The 11861-nt window shown below is 45.8% G+C and overlaps 1 protein-coding gene across 5 annotated transcripts; it reads right to left on the bottom strand.

Annotated features, from left to right (window-relative positions):
• Positions 1-650: 650 nt before the first annotated feature.
• Gnpda1 (glucosamine-6-phosphate deaminase 1) lies at positions 651-10960 on the bottom strand. 5 transcript variants are annotated; one of them, XM_074076774.1, is made up of 8 exons: positions 10866-10898; positions 10597-10698; positions 10016-10145; positions 7801-7902; positions 6017-6199; positions 4845-5029; positions 2933-3107; positions 651-2057 (listed from the first exon to the last, which is right to left on the bottom strand). In XM_074076774.1, the coding sequence occupies exons 3-8, from the start codon at positions 10137-10139 to the stop codon at positions 1957-1959; spliced, it is 870 nt and encodes a 289-aa protein (XP_073932875.1). In that variant the 5' UTR covers positions 10140-10145; positions 10597-10698; positions 10866-10898; the 3' UTR covers positions 651-1956. The 5 variants fall into 5 exon arrangements, with proteins under 5 accessions (XP_073932875.1, XP_073932874.1, XP_020033693.2 ...); XM_074076773.1 differs by having other exon boundaries at positions 10597-10723; positions 10866-10897; XM_020178104.2 differs by lacking the exon at positions 10597-10698 and having other exon boundaries at positions 10866-10960.
• Between the last annotated feature and the right edge of the window lie 901 nt (positions 10961-11861).

Here is an 11861-nt window from a genome sequence, read left to right as displayed (position 1 = left end):
TATATAAAAAGCAAATCAGCGGTCACCTGGGCCTAAGGGTAAACGTCAGCTTTTTAAAATGATAGAAATGGATTGTGACAAGCAGTTGAGCAACTCCATAAACTTACAAATCATTGGTATTGGCATATAAACTGTATCTCATTAAAATTTAAATTCTTCCATCTTTTTACATATACCTTAACTGGCTACATTGATGCAAGATACTCTATTACATTGACTCTAATTGCAAAAGTAGAACCTTGCAGTTATTACTACTACTATTGCTATTATTATTATTATTGTGGTGATGGGGCTAGATTTCAGGGCCTTTTGGATACTAGATGAGTACTCAGTAGAGAACATCCCTAGCCCCTGCCTTATTCTTTGTTAACAGCTACATCCCTCTTTAGATCTCAAGTACAGCCAGAACATCGCAATTTATTGTTCATCTGTTCATTCCTACCTTTTTCCACATAGGTGCTTCATTTTTATAAAATCTTTTTTTCACCCTGATGATTGAAGAAGATCAACTGACAGTTGCTATGCTTGTGACCTTCCTGAAAGCTCTTGTGAGGATGGAGTGTGAAGCTTTGCTCACTGGCTATTTCCAAAATACATGTTTTCAGAAGATACCTTCTGAACTTTGGGGGTGGGAATCCAAAAATGACACATTTTATTTGAAAATATTAGATTTAATAGAAAATATCACATTGTAAACAAGTCCATTGATCCATTAGCTTAACACAGAATGACAGCACAATCACGTATAAAAGCTAAAGATGAAATGCTGATACCAAACACAGCACTAAAATAGAGGCCTGAGCCAGGTTCTGAAAACTCTTTCCTAGAAATAGGCAGCAATAGCTTCAAACAGGCACAAAACAGGGAGGAAGCTGCAGCAACCACTCCATAAAGGCTTAAGAGAAGAAAAAGAGGGTAGACCAACAGACCATCTCAGGAACAAGGGCTAAAGGATAAAGGAGCACAGGGTTGTATATCTTGACATCCTGAGAACATCAGACTACACACATGAACCTGAGAGGGCTGATGAACAGGATTTTAAGTGGGGAAAATACTAGAAGCATCTAGTGTGTGGTCTTGGCATTCAACTCTGAAGAAGGCAGGAGAGCATAGCACTTGTGTGTGGAGAATGTTTACCACTCCATCACCCAGGCTAAAAACAGTACTGAAATTGTGGCCATGTCTGTTCCCCCAGTAGACCTCTTCCTTACTGATGACTACGTAAGAGACCTCTGACAAAAACACAAGGCTCTGGTGGAAAAAGGGTTTCCACCTTTCTCCCCTTGGATCTTTGTTGGCTGGGCCCCTGGAGGCTGTGGATTTATCAGCAAAAGCCACCTTTTTAGTCCCACCCACACAAGTTCTCCTCAAGGAGTCCAGTTCATGGAAAGCTGTGAGAGCAGGGAAAGAAAAAAAACGAAAGAGAGTAAGAGACAGTTTTCTTTCCCAGGTACTTGGTGCCGACCAGAGGGACTCTCTCTTGTACATTATTTAGATATGTAAAGAGTTTGTTCCTTAATTTGGAACAACGATTCTCTAAGGGGCAGCAGGCCTGCTCAAGAGGAGCTCAGAGAGGTTGTGAACAAGCCTGAAATTTCTACCGATTTGAGATAAGTGCACACAAGAACAGAAATTCCTGATGGGAAAGTGTTGTACACGTGAACAGTCGCTGAGGCAGAAGAGAAGCTAAAAGGCCTTAACTTGAGTGTGGTAGACGGCAAAATGATGGAGTATATTTTTCAGAGATTTTTTTTTCTAATAAAGTTACAGACAAGTCATTCTCCATATAGCTTAACTCCCTGACCAGGCTCCTAGCCTCACATCCAAGAACAGTACGGTCCCGCCCTTATCTGCAGTAACCATACTTAATTAAAGAAAAGCATTCCATTCTAAAGACAATTTCCAAAAAGACCTGCCTGTCCCTGTGAGGTACTTGATACTAGGTCCCAGTGCAAGCTAATCGCTGTACAGTTTCTTAGAAGGCTGGCTTTTCTCAGTTTCTTTCTCCTTGATACTGTACAGGGGGTCCACCAACTTATTATGAACGAGCATTAAACCTATAAAAAATTAAGAAGTAATTAATGGAGATAGAAACAAGAGTTCTATGATTATCAAAAGTAACATCCAAAACAATAACAACGAAAAGTAACACCCAAGGGCTGGGGGCATGACTCAAGTGCAATGCCCTGAGTTCAAACCCCAGTACTTCCAAAAAAAAATATATATATAATAATAATATGTAGAAGCTCCAGTTTTTGTCCTAGAAATGACATATCTCTTTTCTTTAATCTCCAAATGACAAACACTCTTAGAGCAGTTAAAAAATTTTTTATTCCCACTGTGTGCTAGAGTTCATAGAAATTAAGTCAGTGCACCCACTGGGAGCTGACTATTTTAAAGGTTAATCTTTTAAGCAAAGAAATCCCTAATTTACCTATTTAGTAAATGAGAAATTTCACCTAATTCTGATTAAAGCAGTAGGTCTTTGCTTTTTCTGTGCTGGAAATTGAATCCAGGGCTTCACACATACTAGTCAACTGCTCTAGCAGAACTATGGTCCCCAACCCCCTAACAGGACCTTTTTAAAGTAAAAGAAAAAAAGATCCCCATGATAATTCAGTGACTCGAGGGGAAAGGCCTGTATCAACTCTGAACACAGAAAACCTGAGACTCAACGTAACTGCAAGAGATTACTGCATAGCCCTTTGGACTACAATTTTGCATTTCCTTGTTGTCTCCTCAGAGCAAACAGATCTCCAGAAATGGACCCTTGCAGTCATGGATGGAAGAGAAATGACTATTGTGAAACAGTAGGACTTGACTGTTATTACGTAGTGAGACCCTGTCTCAAAATGGCCAGAATGAAAGATCCACTCCTCACTCCCAACACAACTGAACTTGACCATCTACTCCCATACCGGCCCCCTCTCACCTTTGAAATACTTGACAGTTTTCACTTTCAGCTCCAAGGTGGCATCCTCATCGCACACAAACACAGAGCGGGGATGCTGCTGGAAGGCAGACACGGTCCACATATGGTTCACTCCCTCTTCGATGGCCTTGTACAGAGCAAATGCCTTGTGAGCACCTGTGATGAGGATCATCACCTGGGGATCAGAAAACAAGCCGGTGATAAAGAAGTCCAGACATCGAATTCTAGTCCACCCACACCAAACTGGTAAGGATGTTTTAATATTACATTGTAAGTAGTTACCATGCAACATTCTGTGCTCAGTGTTCCATGTCCTTTATCACACAACCTGATGGCACGGTTATCCCCATGATTTAGGATAAGGAAATGGGGCTCCAGAAGGAGTTAAGTAACCTGCCCAAGGTCATTTGGGACCCCAAAGTCCGTGCTCACGACAGTGCCTCAGGAAAGTTCAATGATGACTGTGAAGGTTCCCTGTGAGCAAATGTGCCACGCAAAGGTCCACACCTCTTCTCCCAACAGCTAGGTGAGTTTTCAGTCTGCGAGAGGGGGCCCCAGCCTGCAGCTGCTACACATGGGCTTCAGAAATAATGGTGGCAGTTATCTGTGGGGCCTCAAATGTTGAATCTCAGAAAGGCTACCCCTTAATCTGGTCCTTTTCAGTTCAGAGCATTTAACATGCTAATACTGACTTGCTGTGACATTTTTTTTTTGCTAGTGCAAAATAAAGGCAGATTCCACTTAAGAAAGTATTAAGAACACCACTACTAGAAAGTGATCCGAAAGAACTCAGCTCTATAAATTTCCTTTCATTTTAATTCACTTTTGCCATGGAGTGGCAAACAGGATTTACTGTCCTTTCTTAGAAACACAGGGGCATAGAGAAAACATGACACAGCTTGTTTTAGGAAAGAGAATTTCCTTATTTCCAGCGCTCCTCAGAAAAGGAGGCCCCCAAATCCTATTTACAAGTAAACAGTGACCCCCAATATACTGATTCATGGTTACCCAATGAGAGTCTAGGTGTCACTGCTCATTTCATAAGCATTCACTTTATCAACAGAAACCTTTTCTACTGATTTAGATGCTTACAGACTTGGGCAAAGAAATTTGAAGGTAAAATGGCTGCATTCTGTGACTCATGCCTTGTAGCTACTTGGGAGGTGAAGAACAGGAAGATCAAGGTTCAAGGCCAGCTCAGGCAAAAAGCACAAGACAAGTCCCTATCTGAAAATTAACTAAAGCAAAAGGGCTGATGGAGTGGCTTAAGTGGTAAAGTGCCCGCCTAGCAAGTGTGAGGCCCTGAGTTCAAACTCCAGTAAAAAAAAAAAAAAAAAAAAAATCAAATGAAAGCAAGGACCATTGTAACTGCAAAAAAAAAAAAAATCAAATCAGATGATACCCAATTTTTCTAAGAGAAAAAAAAATTCCCTGAATTCATGTTAAGTCATCATTAACCACACTTCATCTCTGGGCACACAGCTGTACCCACAGCATTCTTGCAGGAGGAACAGCCCTTCAAATAGTAACCGTTTAACCACAGGGACCCAAAAGGTCCCTCTTAGCACCTGGGTAGGTACAAATTCATATTGTCATGTTAGTTTTGCTGGGCTCCTCTCTGTATGAAAAGCAAAAAAAAGGGGCACACAAGCAGAGGCTATAGTCTCTGGTCAGTTGGTCAAAGGCCAACTGAAAAATGCTCAAAGGAGTCGCCTCACCCTGGGAAAAAGTTATCTCCAAATAAGGAAGAGGAGCAGAATTAGAACCAGCTATAGTTTTAACCTTATTTATAACATCTTCATCTTTAATAAGAATGTATTTAGGCAGTACCTATGTAACTAAAATTAGCAACAAAAGACCCTTCCCCCGCCCCCAACTCCAATGAAGACTGGTAGACCCCTTGCACCCTTACCTCTCTAGCATCCATGACAGTGCCCACCCCCACTGTCAGGGCCATGGTGGGCACCTTGGCAAGATCACCATCGAAGAACCTAGCATTGGCCAGGATGGTGTCCATGGCCAGTGTCTTCACCCGGGTCCTGGACACCAGACTAGAACCTGGCTCATTGAAGGCAATGTGTCCATCAGGGCCAATGCCTGCAGAGAGACAGCCAGGGCATCTCTGTGAGTCCCAGGCATCTTAAAATTTCAAGAATGGGTAATCTCTTCGTCCCTAATTGGGTTCTGAAAAAAAAAATGCTTGAAAACTACATTTCTTTTCTCATTTGTACCTCAAGGGTAGGTATCCCTCAAGCACATAATCGGCCCCCTCCCCTCCATTTCTACCTGGGGCTCACACAAACATTGTTAACTTGCTATCACTCTCCAAAAGCTCTGTAAGGAACACTTCAAATATCTTCTGCCTTCCCAGAGTGTTGGAAGTATAATCTTTGTCCTTCCTACCTGGAGGTGGACTCCTGCTGCTGGGATAGAGTTGCAGTGAATAAAACACACATGGCATCGGGGCAGGGGCTACCAAGTGTATAAGCTCTCAGAATGTATAAGCTTTTTCCCACTTTTATAGAAATCGTATCTAGAGCAGTAAAAGACCAATTACACCTCCATGGGTGGCTCCCAGGGTAGCAACAGATAGACATGTAGGCAGCCTAAATCTGAGAACTTACCACTCCAGGTTCCTACCTCCCCACACTGCTCCTAGCTGGCTGACCTGATAAGTCACATAGCTTCTGTGGGGTTCAAGTGGCTGTTGATAGCACGGAGGGACTACACAGAACCTTTTGAAATTATGAGTCCATGATTTTCAGTGTTTAGGTAAGTTACATGACCTGTAAAGCCTTAAAACTGAGAAGCAGAGAATCTGAGAGTCCAAATCCAAATCTCTTAATTTACAAACAAGGCATCAAATTGTGGAAAGGGGAGAGAGATCTAAGATCACAGTTCCTGAGCAGCAGAGACGGCAGGAACCCAGGGTTCCCACTCTGTGCCTTCCCTGCCCCTCACCCAGTGATAGGTGACCCAAGTGTTATGGGCAGAGGAAACCATGTGGATAGACCTTGTCTTTCCTATGCATTCCAGCCACCCTGGGCCTGGCCTTGGTCATGTGCTAAGTAGCATCAAGCTCACCTCCAACGAACAGCTCGATCCCACCTGCAGCCTCAATCTTCTTCTCAAAGGAATCACACTCAGCCTGCAGGTCAGCTGCATTCCCATCCAGAATGTGGGTGTTTTCTGGGTGGATGTCGATGTGCTTGAAGAAGTTGTTCCACATGAAAGAGTGGTAGCTCTCTGGGTGCTCTTGAGGAAGGCCTGGGGGCCAAATCAGTCAGGCACAGACTAAACCAGAGCCCTCCTCCCAAGGACGACATAATGCTGACCAGCAGGACACTGGGGACTGTCCATCAGAGAACTTAGGGCATCAGCCCTCTAACCCTCAGCCATGTGGAGGAGGCTGAGTTGGTGTCCTTAAGTGTCTGTGACCACAGGGCTTGACTAGAGTAGCTATACACAGGGAACCTAGGAAGTTCCCTGATTCTGATTTCCTTTTCACAAATATGAGCACAGGCTGGAGGCTGGGGACACTCTGGGCTTCTGGAGTTAGCCTGGCCACCTGAGGTAGAACTGGGCCCATCTATGAAAGGAAGCAAGCACCCCCCATACCCTGGGCCTCATTCCACTGCTCACCCCCAGTTATTACTCCATTCAACTTGAACCCCAGCTTAAACACTAGGTGGCTGGAGAGTATTATCTCAGGGCTTCTCAAAATGGATATTTTTTCAGCTAGAAAAAAAATGTTTAAAATGAATTTTAATAAATATTCAGAATACTTAAAATCATCCTTAAAAATGAAAGAAATTCTGAGACATGCTAAACACGGATGAACTTAAGTGAAAGAAGCCAGTCACAAAAAGTCAAATACTTTATAATTCTACTTCTATGAGGTGCCTAGACAAGTCAAATTCATGGAAACTGAAAGTAAATGGTGGTTTCCAGGGCCTGGGGAGAGGAGGAAATGAGGAGTTGTTTGATGTGAATAGAGTCTCAGTTGCAAGATGAAGAGCTCTGGAGGCTGGTTGTACAATGTGAGTGTACCTAACACTAATGAACTATATACATAAAAGTGCTTATGATGGTAATTTTTTTTTCTTATGTTTTGAGTGAACGGTCTTGTTATGTTGCCCAGGCAGGCCTTGATCGCCTGTCTCAGTCTCCTGAGTAGCTGGGACTGCAGGTTCACAAACCACACCCAGCTTTGAGGATGTAAATTTTGTAAAAGGTATTTTACCACAGTTTGTAAAAGAAATGTATATTTAAACTGAAGCCATTACAAAATGATTGGGGAGCACAAGGAGGTGATAAGAGGACAGTATAGAGAGAAGAAGGTATAGATTTTCAGCAGTGGAAAAGCCATGAGTCTCAGCCTTCCTCCAAGTGTACCTGGCAGAAAAGGGAACTGAAGGATGCACACTGGAGAGAAAATTCAGACACAGACCCTGGGGGCACACCCCAGCCAGAATCCCATTTACAAGCATGTATACTAGAGGGAAATGGCAAGGAGTTGGGGGCAAGCAGAGTGGTAAGAGATACCTTAATGTTTATTAAACATCCATTAAATGCTTATTGTGTTCAAGAAACTTCCACATCTGTTACTTAATGCTTGCAATCCATGAAACTGGCTGTATTAGCCCCATCTTATAGCTGCATGAAAAGAACTAATGGTGCAAGAACCAAAGTAAAGATGCAAGAACTAAACCTGCATAAACCAAGGCTAGAAGAGAGGTACTGATAACTGAGCCTATCATCAAATTTCACTGGCTCTCTGTGATATCCTCATTCCTCTCCAGGGCTGGGCCAGTGACAGGAGGAGCATGATGCTCCTGCAATCAAGTAGGAATCTGAAAGAGACTCACCCACGTACTCGTCCATGTTGAAGGTCTTCACATATTTAAAGGACAGATCCCCATTCTTATAGTACTCAATCAGCTTCTTATAGCAGCCAAGAGGGGTGCTCCCTGCAAGAGAGGCCTCATCCCATGAACATTACCACAGCCATGAAAGCCCCTTCAGCCAGAAGGTGCCAAGGACCAAGTCAGGGCTGCTCCACAAGAACCTGCCAGATCTGCAGTCCTACCTAGAGCTCCAATCCCACTGCCATCCATCCACTACCTGCTTGCTCAATTTCTGTCACCCACCCTCTTCTCCGCCCCTTTATCTCCCCAGCCCTGGCTATAAGCTCCAGAAGACCAGGGATGTAACTGTTTTGCTGACTGCTAAGTCCCAGTGCCTAGCACACCAATGACTGAAACCACTGACTGGTACCTGAGTGAACATCAAACTTAACTATTGGCATGATATTCTGAGCCATATTACTATGTGCAAAACACGGGGCTAAGTAGACAGCAGCCACCCTAGAAAAGGCCATTGCCTATGGAGACACAGCAGGAGTGTCAGCTACAATAGGGTCACCCCATGCTTCAAGGTTCAGAGAAGACTTCCCCAAGCAAATCCCTGAGAATTTCATAGCAAGTCAACACCACAGAACACAAAAAGTAGAAGGATCACAGTATATTAAAAGACTAAAGATGGGAGTGTGTGTGGGGGGGTGTTGTTCAGTGGTAGAGCACCTGCCAAGCATGCACAGGGCCCTAGGTTCCATATCTAGCACCGCAAAAATGAGTAAATAAACAAGAACCCTGACTGGACATTGCATTAATTTAAAACCCATCCATAAGAGGTAAATGTGGCTAGGAAAAATTTTTGAACACAGCATATATATTAGCTATATTGTAGAATGATAGTTATTCTTAGGTCTGTAATGATTATGGGGTTATGGAAGAGAACACCCACATTCTCAGGAGTAAGGACTGAAAGATTCAGAGGTAAAATGACACACTGTCTGGAACTGACTGAAGTGGTTCAGAAAAAAAGAATTATGTGCGTGCAGATAGAGACCATATGTCAGAGAAAACAAAAGCAAACAAAAGAGGATAGCAATTATTAAATCTAGGTGAATGGTACTACACTGTTAAACTTTTCTGATTATTTAAATTTTTTCAAAATAAAAAGATCAAAGGAAAACACAAAAACCCATCCAGATCAGACCATGTCACTCCTGTTTTCAAAACCCTCCAACAGCTTCTCATTTCACTCATAAAAACCAGTACTTAGAGCAGCTCCACATAACTAGGCCCCTGGCTCCCTCTCTGTGCTCTTCAACCTGCACTAGGCTCTATCTCTTAAGGGCTTTTGCACTCGCTGTTCTTCCTGCCAGCAATGCTTTTCATTGGGTTATCTGCATGGCTAACTCACCTCTTCTGGCCTTTGCTCAAGTGTCACTTTCTCAGAGACCTTCCCTGCCACTATCATATCCATCACAGAACCTCCCATCTAAACACTACCTTTCTTTTCTGCTTCATTTTTCTCCTTCCCTCTTATTGCTAGCTAACACACTCGATACTTTGCTAATCAACTTTTATTGTCCCCCTTATAATCCTACCTTTGGAAGGTAGGATTTATACCCTTTTTTGCTCAGGTAACATCAATAGGGCAAATCACTCATCTGTGAAAGAAACATGCAGGACACCTTCCTTGAAGGGCTGCAGCCAAAATACCTTCCTGTAAAAAAAAAACAGTCTTGACCTTTTTCAGAAGAAACTGGGCCTGTTTTTCACTTAAGTTTTGTGCTTAAATTAAGCCTTATGAAAAACTATTTGCGTGAATACCTTCTCAGTTCTCCCAAAAATGGCACTTAACTAGTATCCCTTAAATGCACAGAAGAGAAATTAATTCATTTAATAAAATGAGTGTCTTAGGCATTAGGCCTCCATTCTGCTAAGGAACCCTGGATGACAGACTAATTTAGGATATAGCCTAAAAGTCAAGTTCTTTCTGCCTAAGATCCGTTTTGTTCCAGGATTCTACCAGAACAGGCAGCAACTAAGCCAACCCCTAAAGCAAGCTGGATCCTCTGTTCTGTACGTGGAGGGGGCCTGGTGTTCTCTCATAGCACCTGTACCTCAGGCCCTTTAAGACCCTAGACTGAGTGAGCCCACCAGCCTGGCCCTTAAGTCTCTGATGCCCACTCTCTCCACCCGGATCCCCAGCATCCCCCAACCCACAACGCACCAGTGGGGAGCCCCAGGGTGAAGTACTTGTCTGGCCCAGGGTTAAACTGGATGATGCGGTTCCTGATGTATTTGGCCGCCCACTCACTGGCCTGTGAGTAGTCCTCCAGGATGATGAGCTTCATCTTGTCCTGCAGAGGGAAATGACGAAAAGAACCAACAGGAAAACGGATGGAGAAGGCTGGGGCCATGGAGGATGCTTTTGTAGCCTAGCAACAACCTCCTTCCCAAATTAAGCAAGAAAAAGGCACAGACTTTCGGTTCCGGAGGAACTAAGGACTGAGCCGGGCGCCCCACCACCCACCAGGAGGCGCTACTGCGGTACAGACCTGGGTTCTAATCTCAGCGCCCCCATTTACAAACGCGAGGACCTCAGGAGGCACGCCCCTCCCTAGCCTTACGAAAACCAACAGTGTTCAGTCTGTTGGCTTACAGCTCAGCACAGCTTCCTCCCCACACTCCTACCACCTCTACCCCTCAGTAGGAGAGGGGCCTTGGGCTCGCCTGGGGCCACTGCAGCAGGTGGTGGCGATGGCTCTGCCTGGGACGATGTGCCTTCTTTCAGGGAAGGGGTGCTCTCACCGGCTGCCCTGCTAGATGAACCCTGCTGGGTCCTCAGTTTCCCCAAAAGAACCACGGGGTCAAGGTGATCGCTCCGCAAAGAGGGCGTTCGGCTCCAGAGCACTACGGTCGATGTGAATGGGCAGGCCTGAGGAGGTGGCGCGCGCGGCCGTCGGTAGGGTCCAGCGGCCGCCCCCTCACCACTGGCCCGCCCGGGTGGGATGAGAGCGGCTGGGCGCCGGGACACTGGGCCAACGACCGCGACCCCCTCCCGCTCCCTTCCCACTTACGCGATGCTCCCCGGGGCTGCAGCAACGAAGGCGCCGGCGGCCGGGCCCCGCGCGGGTCACGTGGCTGCGGGTCACGCGGTGCGCGCGCCGCCCGCCGGCTGACTCAGCGGGCCACCGCCCCCCGCCCGCCCCCGCCCCGCGCGGGCCTCGGTCTGCTCTCCGCCCGGAGCTCGCAGGCCCCGGAGAGGCCGAGAGAAACCCTGGCCGGTGGGAGCGGGCGCCCGGCCTGCTCTCGAGCCGAGGAGGGCGACGTGGGGGCGCCGGGGCGCTTCGAGGACTGCGGCCTCTGGCCCTGCGCTGCCCCAGGGTGTGCGCGCCGGGGATGGGGTGGGGGACAGCAGAAGCGCTTTCTCCGAGGTTCTGGGCTTGGCTGGCCTTGCCTGCAGTTTGTTTAGGTGCCACTTATTGACCTAGGTATTTCAGCTTTTTAAATTTTAAATATAGCTGGGTTTTTTGTTTAAGGATCAAACTTTGCAGCAGTGTGCACCGTAGAAAAAGGTAGGACCCCATCCCCAGTTGCACACACCAAAGCAGCCATTTGCTAACAGTGCAGAGTACATGCTAAGTTGCTTTTCTGTGAATATGCCTGTGCTGTTACCTTGTAGAAGTGGAGCCGGGCGCCGGTGGCTCACGCCTGTAATCCTAGCTACTCAGGAGGCAGAGATGAGGAGGATCGTGATTCAAAGCCAAGCCCGGGGGAAAAAGTTGGCGAGACCCTATCTCAAAATACCCAACACACACACACACACACACACACACACACACACACACACACACACACACACACACACACACACCCTATCTCAAAATACCCAACACACATACATACACACACACACACCCTATCTCAAAATACCCAACACACACACACACACCCACACACCCTATCTCAAAATACCCAACACACACACACACACACACACACACACACACACACACACGGCTGGTGGAGTAACTCAAGGTGTAGGCTCTCAGTTCAAGTCCCAGTACCGGAAA

The sequence above is a fragment of the Castor canadensis genome, chromosome 6 (assembly GCF_047511655.1).
Source record: "Castor canadensis chromosome 6, mCasCan1.hap1v2, whole genome shotgun sequence".
NCBI classification, from domain to species: domain Eukaryota; kingdom Metazoa; phylum Chordata; class Mammalia; order Rodentia; family Castoridae; genus Castor; species Castor canadensis.
The sequence above is the reverse complement of the archived record's forward strand: the minus strand, read 5'-3'. Positions and strand labels throughout refer to the sequence as shown.

Coding starts and splice junctions, on each gene's coding strand:
- Gnpda1 (XM_020178104.2), bottom strand. CDS start 10,139: ATGAAGCTCATCATCCTGGAGGACTACTCACAGGCCAGTGAGTGGGCG. Junction 7,903..10,015: donor CACCCTGGGGCTCCCCACTG/GTGCGTTGTGGG, acceptor CCTCTCTTGCAG/GGAGCACCCCTCTTGGCTGC. Junction 2,058..2,932: donor AACTGTCAAGTATTTCAAAG/GTGAGAGGGGGC, acceptor AATTTTTTATAG/GTTTAATGCTCGTTCATAAT.